Below are 9,644 nucleotides of genomic sequence, written 5' to 3'. Positions count from 1 at the left end.
AGGCCTTCAACAAGATGGATTGATATGGTGGCTGCAATGATGGGCTCAAGTATAGCAGGGATTGTGGGGCCGGCGCGGGATCAGGCAGTGTTTCGTTCTGCTGTGCATGGGGTCGCTATGAGTTGGAAACAACTCGACGGCACTTAACAACAACAACAACAATATTCCATCTACTTTTTTTTAATTGCCTTTTAATGGGAGGTTTGGTCTGAATTACTTAGTCTGACATAAGTGAAAATAAAAATCACTCTATGAACTATTTAAATTTCACTTAGAAATCATCTCAATCTTTATCCATTAAGTTGCATACCAGAGTTTACAAATTAATTATTATTTTATTCTTTGAATGCTCTCAGAATGAATGGAATATTGTTGTTGTGTGCCGTTGAGTCAGACCTGACCCATAGCGACCCCTCCTTGGGTTTCTGAGGCAGTATCACTACGAAAGTATATTGCCCCATCTTCCTTCCAGGGAGTGGCTGGTGGGTTTGAACCGCCAGCTTTCTGGTTAGCAGTCAAGTGCCTTAGCCACTACGCTACCAGAGCTCCCGAATGGAGTATTAATATAATCAATAAGTAGACAATAACAAAGAAAGAAGTTACAATTTTTTAGAAGTCTATTTTGTTTAAAACAATGTGGCAAAGTGACAGTTAATATAGAAACATCCTGACCACAAATAAATGCAGTAACTAAAAATCATGTTACTGCAAAAACAGTAATCATGAATTAAAGAAACATCTTGGGCTTGTCAAAGGAGAGCTCATTTTGCTTAGAGTCTCACATCCAATATAAACAGCTTTGCGTGAAAAATATCTACCTAAAACTTTAAATGTGAACATTAAGTAGGTACTTTATTACCTTACCAATAAAAATTCTGACTAACCAAAGTTGGTAACAGATTACAAATATGAGAAATGTAATCCAATTTAAATTCCATAATGCATCATTTCAATTAATATTCATGCCAATATTCCAAATTCCTGAACCCTAAATTTCATACTTATCTGGGAAAATAACAACTCTGGATGCCCTCAGCTACCCATTTTCTCCATGCCTGCACTCACACAGTCAAGGACTACTGATGAAAGTGATATGAAAAGCCATGTAGGATTTCCCTGTAAATTTATGATTACCAATTTCTAAAGGGTCCTTAAACTACCAGGCAACCTACATTTTCCTGTTTTCCAATAGGACTATTTCAAACTTTCTATATTTTCTTCAAACCTTGCAACCTTTTCTATTCCCCTGATGTTTAGCAGATGACTTTACTTTCTACTTTACAGAGAACAGAAAAGCATCAGATTGGAATAAGTTATCATCCAAATGACATAAGATTTTACTAATCCTGCAACCACACTATTCTTTTATACTGTTAAAAGAGGCGCTGTTCTTCCTCCTGTTTAAACCAGTACAGCCACTTGTGCTTAGGATCCCATCCCACTCTGCATCCTCTTAAATCTTATACTTTCAATCTCTCCTCAACTGGATCTTCTCCACTGACTTTTAAAATGCCCTCCTATTAAAACAAAACAAAAATAATAAACATCCATAATTTAATTATTGATCTTTCTTGTCCCTTTCTCAAATTTCTCAAAGGAGTTATTCAAGCTTCCTCCAGTTCACTTACTACTCACTCCTCAACCTTATCAATCTGACTTCTGGATCTCACATCCATCAAAACTTTAGCCTGGGTCACTAGTAAATTCCAGGTCACCAAAGCCAAAGAACATGTTTCTCTCTTGATTTTATTTGATCTCCCAGCAATATCTGGCACCATGGGCTAGTCTGTCTGTCTTAAATACTGCTCCCCTGCCTTCTGTGATAACATCCTTGGTTCTCCTCCCAATATTTTGGCTCCTCCTGATTATTCTTTTGCAGGCTCACAGTTCTCTACACAGTCTTTAAATGTCGTTTATTTAGGCTCTATCCTTAGGCACTTTGTTTTTATGCTTACCTATTTCTGATGGTTTTCTTTAATTATCATTTACTTGCAAGTGATTACAAATATTACTTCCAACTTAGACTACTTCTTTGAGCCCCAATCCTGTCAGTCTAGCAGCCTCTGCCAGGTTATCTCATACAGCATCTCAAAGAGAACTCAGGGGCTTCTCTTTAAACCTCATTTTTTCTGCTGTTTTCTCCTCAGCAAATTACACTACCATCTAGCACAAACAAGAAACTGAGTCATCCTTGACTCTTCCCTCTCTCTCTATGATACAATCTATTAAGTCATTTCAGTTTTACACCCTAAATATTGAATTTATCCACAGCTTCTCATCTCTACTATCTTAATCCAAGCTATTACTATTTCTCTCTAAGACTACTATAATAGCTTCCTCTTGTACCTGAATCCACTGACGAACCCCTAAATCATTTTCCTCACTGCAACTGATATTTTCCAAGCTCAGACTAAAGAAAAAACTAATATGGGCTACAAAGTCCTGCCGCTACATGGCATGACCCCTATCTACCTTGTCAGCCTTGTCTTGCATCGTACATGTTTTCTGTAAGCCACAGCAGCCTTCTTTCAGTTTTATAAATACTTGTTTTATGAATACTGATAAGGAAGAGCTTCAGATTCTTTTCATCCACTCATGAAATATAATTATGTAACATTTTCAAAAGTGTTAGCGATCAATCTAACCTACAGCAATACTCACATACTACACCAAGATTATGTGCAAGGATGTTCATTTCAACACTGTAAAACCATCAATCTGGAAACAACCTAAATGTTCATCAATAGGAGAATGGTTAAATAAATTGTGATTTATGCACAATTTGGAATACTACACAATGACACAGAAAGATAATCTAGGTACATTGTTGAGTGAAAGAATACTAATATACATAGTATGATTTCATTTCCAATATCAAAATTACATATAATTTGTACCTGAAGTATATAAAAATAAGGCCAAAAAGGAAACTATTATCTGTGATCACTCTAGGAAGAGGTGCAGAGGCAACAGTGTTATATTATGTATCGTTTCAAGTGTTTTCTATATAAAATTATTACTTTTATACATTAATGAAAAAGGAGAGGATTTCAATAGAAAGCGTAGTAAGTGCTGTGTGTTAACTATAAATGGGAAACATTCAAAATATACCTTTGTAAGCTGAGTGGGATCAAACCGAAGAACCTTTTGGTTACAGCAGGGATAAATTCCAGTGCCAACCACATTCAGTGAACTTGCTGTAGTGGGATAAACCACTGTTTCTGAGTGATACTGACAATGGGAAAATTCAATACAGAGAAAAGCCTAAATAAAAGAAATAAATAAAATCCACTATTATTTCCACAATGAAATTACACATATCAAAAATACAGAAGACCACATCTTATATGATTCCATTTATATGAAATATACACAAAAGATCTATGGAGACGCAAAAGAGGGACGAGGTGAGAACGGAGAGTGACTACAAATGGGCATTAAGGATCTACCAAGGTGATGGAAATATGTTCTAAGATTGGAGTGTGAAGATGACTGCACAACTCTGTAAATTAACTATAAAATCACTGAGCTGTACACTTGAAAATGAGTGACTTTTGTGGCATGTAAAACTACTGAAATTTCAGATGTGTTATATGATCTTAGGAGCTCCGGTGGTGCAGTGACTAAAGCGTTAAGCTGCTAACCAGAAAGCTGGTAGTTGGAACCCACCAGCTGCTCCATAGGAGAAAGATGTGGCAGTCTGCTTCTTTACAGAAAGCTTTTGGAGCAGTTCCACTCTGACCTATGGGGTCACACTATGAGTCAGTAGCAATAGGTAAACTGATCTTAATGTACATCCAATTTTACAATTGCTCTGGTGGCACAGTGCCTAAGGCATTTGACTGCTAACCAGAAGGCTGGTGGTTCAAACTCCCCAGCCACTCCTCGGAAGGAAGACTGGGAATCTACTTCCATAGTGGTACCGCTTTGGAAACCCAAGGAGGGGTCACTATGACTTGATCCGACTTGATGGCAGTGAGTTTGGTTTTGGTTTTAGTCACCTCAAAAGTTTTCCAATGAAAAATATAATTTTGCCTTACTTGATTATTCCTTGGTATCTTTTTTAAATTAAACAGCATCAATACCAATGAAAATTGTTGAGTAACTGTAACTCATGGGTGAAAAAGCTTATGAAGGTTTAATTATAAAATAATAGGCTTCATATATGTTTATAAGTTGGTAAAATATTCTAAGAACATGACAAAATTAGCAAATCTAAGCACTGATAATCTTAAACACAAAAGTAAGACAGAATAGTTGGTAATTCAGAATTCTTAGTTGTTAGTTCCAATTGTGATTTTCAAACAAAGGTTTTTAATTAACAAATATTTTTGAGAGTTTGATAAATGCTATGAGGTGTACACTCTCATACACACAGTATTTTGCATACAAAATCAGGTAAGTTGTAAACGTTCCATAATAAATATTAAAAATCAGTATTCAATTTGCTATTCATAAAAGAGAAAACAATTCTCCCAAATTTTCTGCATTCTGACATACTAAAACAAGTCAGATTTGAGAAGCCCGATATCCTTGATTAAATTAAAAGTGACACCCTAATCATAGGAAGGATCACTACTGTTAGTTAACAAAACAACAACAAGGCTAGCACAACTGACAATGTCAAGGGCTGGAGGACTCTAGTAAATCTGATTTTTTTTAAAAAAGTGTAGGACATAGGATATCAGTTGGGTGGGATCTTATGCAGTTAGAAAAATCTCACTCCTCATGGTTTTGATAAGCTTCCTCTCCTCCATTAAAAATGATTACCTGAGAGAGAAGAAAATTAATGGGGTAGAAAGACTTCAGGGGTTTGTAAGAAATTTTATCTAGAAAACTCTACATTTATACAAAGATTAATTAGGAGTGAGTGTGACCTATAAAAACCTGCTTATTCTATACAAGAATTTACTCTAAGTTCCTTCAAATAGTAAGCTTTCTTGTGCTTTTATTATAGACTTCTTTTATGAAAAACAAACAAAAACTTTTTTTTAATTGATATAATAAAAGGTCAATACAGGATCCTGTCGGCAAATTACTTCTGAATTTCTAAAGATACTTAAAGGCCAGTGGAAAACATTTTTGGCTGGAAATAACAAGAGGATATTGCTTTTTTTCTTTTTCCCCACTGGAAAAATGTATTTGGTCACTTAAAATCTGTTGGTTTTCTAAAAAATCAGCAAGGTGTTGATTGCTGCATCAATGAAAGTAAAAAAGGGAAGAGAAACATGGAAAGAGAAATGAAGCCAAATGCAGGCTAACTAGCGCCATTATCTCTGCCATTAGATTCTTTAAAGAGATGTCAGATATTGTCCAAATAAAACATACTAATTAAACAGCATATATCCAAAGGGCCTTTACTTCAACATTTGCAGAAAAAAATTAAAAAACAAAAAACTCACTTGACAACATCTTGAGCAAGTCAGCCAGTTGACTGTTCCCCACAAGCGCCAATATACATCTCTCCAAGATTTTAACTCCTCAAAATAACTATTCAAATACTCATGAACATCCCAAGTCTTGTCTCTAGTGAAAAGAGGCTCAACTGTTATATTATTCTAATTATTGGTGATTCTAAGCATTTCATTAATCTACTAGTTTTTTACATTATTTTCAAAACATATTTTCTAATAATTGAGTAATGTAGTTTGTTATATATAATTGCTGTTGTTGTTATATGCAGTCGAGTCAGATCTGACTCATAGCGACCCCTCCTTGGGTTTCCGAGGTGGTATCACTATGGAAGCAGATTGCCCAACCTGCCTTCAGAGGAGTGGCTGGTGGGTTTGAACCATCAACCTCCTGGTTAGCAGTCAAGCACCTCAGGTACTATGCTACCAGAGCTCCCTATATATAATTAGGTGTACATAATAGATATTTTGTAGGAGCTCTGGCCTAAAAATCCAGCTTCACTATATTCATATGTAACTCCCATCCCTATTTTCTTTTTTTTCTCAAATCCCTTTTTTAATCTGTTTTTTAACTTCTGCTATTTTTTGCCTTTAGATCAACAAAGAACAAAATGTCATCCTGCATTTCAAATTACTCAGGAACAATCTGTTTGAAAAAGTTATTTAAAGACAATTTTTAAAGTATATACATCAATAGCAGACTTGTAGGAAAATACTTTGAATGAAAAAACAAAAACTAATGTTGAAGGTAATATTAATTACTTTTTTCACATAATATTATTAATAGTTATTGTTACAATGGAAGTAATTTTCAAAAGGTGAATCAAGTCTCAAGACGAAAAAAAAACCCACCTATAAAAATAGAGGCTTAAAATAACTAATGAAGACTCCTTGGTTATTCAAAAAAAAATGAAACATTATAAAGCTGACTGTGCTATTAAGACCAATTGTTAAATGTTTCCCTGTACAGCTGTTTTAATGTTAACAATATGAAATCTAACATTTGAAAGATATTTTCTTTAATAAAAGTGCTATGCATTTTGACCATAGGAAAAAAATAAAAGTAAAGAGAAAACTAAAATCATCCATAATAGTATCACCCAAAGGTAACACCACAGTTAATATTTTAGTGAACATGAACATACTTCCTGTTTTGTTTCATAATCTGTTTATGTCACTCAATTTAATACAAATAATTTCCTAAGCAAGTATATCTTCTTTTACCACATTACTCTTAAAGCATATATTAAGAACAGGTAAGATGCATTTTATAAAGATACACTATTGTATGGATGGGAGCTCTGGTAGCATAGTGCCTAAGGCATTTGACTACTAACCAGAAGGCTGGTGGTTCAAACTCACCAGCCACTCCTCAGAAGGAAGGTTGGGCAATCTATTTCCGTACTGATACCGCCTCGGAAACCCAAGGAGGGGTCACTGTGAGTTGGATCCAACTCGATGACAGTGAGTTTGGTTTGGATTTTACTGTAGGGATATACAGGTGTGTGTTGCAACATGGACATTGTGCGAATACCATATTATGTACAGGCGGTCCCTGTACAATCTTTAGTTAAATCCCTATAAAGTCTATTATATTAAAACTTTATGGGAGGGTTCTGGTAAGATGGCGGAACAGGCAGACAAACTACACAGACCCTCTTCAACAAAGAAAAGGGGGAACCAATTAACTCAGATACAGAAGATAATCCTGGAGTCCTGAGCTTTGAAAGGAAGGATACAGAACTCCAACTAGTAGAAGAACCTGCATGAAAGCACCGAAAAAGAAGACATATGGAGCTGCAGTCTGTCAGTGATCCTGATAGCATGGACAGCTTGGATATTACCAAGTGGTGTTAGAATCCAAGAAATAACCTAAAAATCAGCCCTGCTAGATGGGGGGCCCATGCAAGACAGCACTGGTGGCTGGTGAATAAAGGAGGAAGCAGCAAAGAGGGAGATGGGCTAAGCTGTGGACTTTTACCTGTCCAAGGGTGCAGCCATTATGAATGTTTACAAGCAGTTTGGCCATTTTGGATGTTTAAAGTGACAACATTCTCTCAGATTCCAGGGACCTAAGAATAGGCTCCACTTGCCAGGGACCACAAAGACATTCCAGACAGGAATGACTGGAAAGTTAACAGAGATCTAAATGTAACAATGTCACAGTGTCTCAGAGACAACAGAGTATTACAGTCCACACAAAGAAGTAAGATAAAGCAGTAGAAACAAGGGAGCAGGATACAGACCCAGAACACATTCCTGAGGAAGAAGCAGCATTGGAACTCCCTGATAAGGAATTCAAAAGAATTACACTTAGGTATCTTGAAAGGATTAAGAGACAGATCAAGGAAAACACTGGCAAAAAATAAGGAAAACACAGACAAAACCCTAGAACAATATAGGAAGAAAAGACAAAAAAAAAAAAAAAAAAAAAGCCAAAATAAATGAAAAATTAGAAATGATACAAAATCTACAGATAGAAATCCAGATAATTAATACTACATTTTCAGAAATAGATAACACATTGAAAGGGCAAAGGAGTAGAATCAAATCAATGGAAGACAGAATTAATGACATTGAAGACAAATACCTGAATACTTCTTTGGAAACGGATCAGTCAGAAAAAGATCAAAACAAAAATGAAGAAAGCCTAAGATTCATGTGGGATTCCATCAAAAGGAAGAACCTATGTACAATCGGAATTCCAGAACAGGAGGAGAAAAAGAACACCACTGAGAAAACTGTCCAAGATTTGTTGGAAGAGAACTTCCTTGATATGATTAAAGATCCATACAGGAAGTCCAACGAACCCCAAACAGAATAGACCTCAAAAGAAAATCACCAAGACATATATCATCATGAAACTCATCAAAACCAAAGACAAAGAAAGATTCTTAAAAGCATCACGGGAAAAATGAAAAGTTACCTACAAAGGACAACCAATAAGAAAAAGCTCTGATTTCTCAGCAGAAACCATCCAAGCGAGAAGGCAATGGGATGGTATATATAAAACCCTGAAAGAGAAAAATTTCCAAAAAAGATTTATATACTCAGCAAAATCGTCCCTCAAATATGATGGTGAAATTAGGACATTTCCAGGAAAGCAGAAATAAAGGGATTTGTTAAAACCAGACCAACCTTACAAGAGATAATAAAGGGAGTTCTTGGAATAGAGAACCAATAATAGCAAACAACAGCTGACCATTAATACACAAGATGACATAACACAGAAACCAAGACAGCTATGGAAGTATCCAAAGTAAAATAAGCTTACAAGATTGTTAATATGGAACCAGAGACATCAACTGGCAAATGAGGACAACTATAAACCAAAAAGAGGGAAATAATAGTGTAGTTACAGAACTTCTAAATGGTGAGGAAGTCAACAAATTTGCAAGATAGGATGGACTGTTCTAAATTTGGGGAGAAAATTATAAATCAAAGGATAACCTCAAAGAAAAATGATAAACCTTCACATCATAATAAGAAAGAGACAAGCACAAATATTCAGCAAATACTAAAACAACAGCAACAAAGGAAATGATAATATGATTCATAAACAAAATGAGCTCAGCACATAAAATTATATGGAACAAAGGAACAAAGAACACCACGAAAAAACACGTAACAAAATGACATCAACAAATTCATACTTGTCAATAATTACAATGAATGTCAATGGATTAAATGCACCACTCAAGAGACAGAGAGTTGCAGACTGAATAAGAAAACATAAACCATCAATATGCTGTCTACAAGAGACACACCTTAGAGACAAAGGCAAAACTAGACTAAAAATCAAAAGTTGAAAAAGTTATATCAAGCAAATGGCAACCAAAAAAAGAGCAGGAGTGGCAATATTAATTTTTTATAAAATTGACTTTAAGACAAAAACCACCATAAGAGATAAGGGCAATATATAATGATTAAAGGATCAATTGAACAAGAAGATATAACCATAATAAATATCTACAGACCTAATGAAAGAGCCCCAAAATACATAAATCAGACTTTAAAAGAGCTAAAAAGGCAAATAGATGACTCCATAGTCATAATGGGAGACTTTAATAACACCACTTTCAATGAAAGACAGAACAACTGGAAAGAAACTCAACAAAGATGCAGAAGAGCTAAACAATAAAATCCACCAACTTGACCTTATAGACATCTACAGAGCACTTCACCCAGCAACAGCACAATATACATTCTTTTCCAGTGCACATGGAACATTCT

General features: G+C 35.3%; 1 protein-coding gene across 1 annotated transcript in view; it reads right to left on the bottom strand.

Moving 5' to 3' along the window:
• SANBR (SANT and BTB domain regulator of CSR) overlaps positions 1–9,644 on the bottom strand; it is an 88,350-nt gene that overhangs the window by 42,053 nt on the left and 36,653 nt on the right. The window contains exons 9-10 of the mRNA XM_007938044.1: positions 5,403–5,526; positions 3,112–3,264 (exon numbers count right to left, since the gene is read on the bottom strand). Of these exons, the coding sequence (XP_007936235.1) occupies positions 3,112–3,264; positions 5,403–5,526 (277 nt within the window). The remainder of the gene's footprint in view (positions 1–3,111; positions 3,265–5,402; positions 5,527–9,644) is intronic.

The sequence above is a fragment of the Orycteropus afer genome, unplaced genomic scaffold (genome assembly GCF_000298275.1).
Source record: "Orycteropus afer afer isolate SDZICR_OR568_19922 unplaced genomic scaffold, OryAfe1.0 scaffold00046, whole genome shotgun sequence".
Lineage (NCBI taxonomy): Eukaryota > Metazoa > Chordata > Mammalia > Tubulidentata > Orycteropodidae > Orycteropus > Orycteropus afer.
This window is presented reverse-complemented; position numbering and strand designations above follow the sequence as displayed.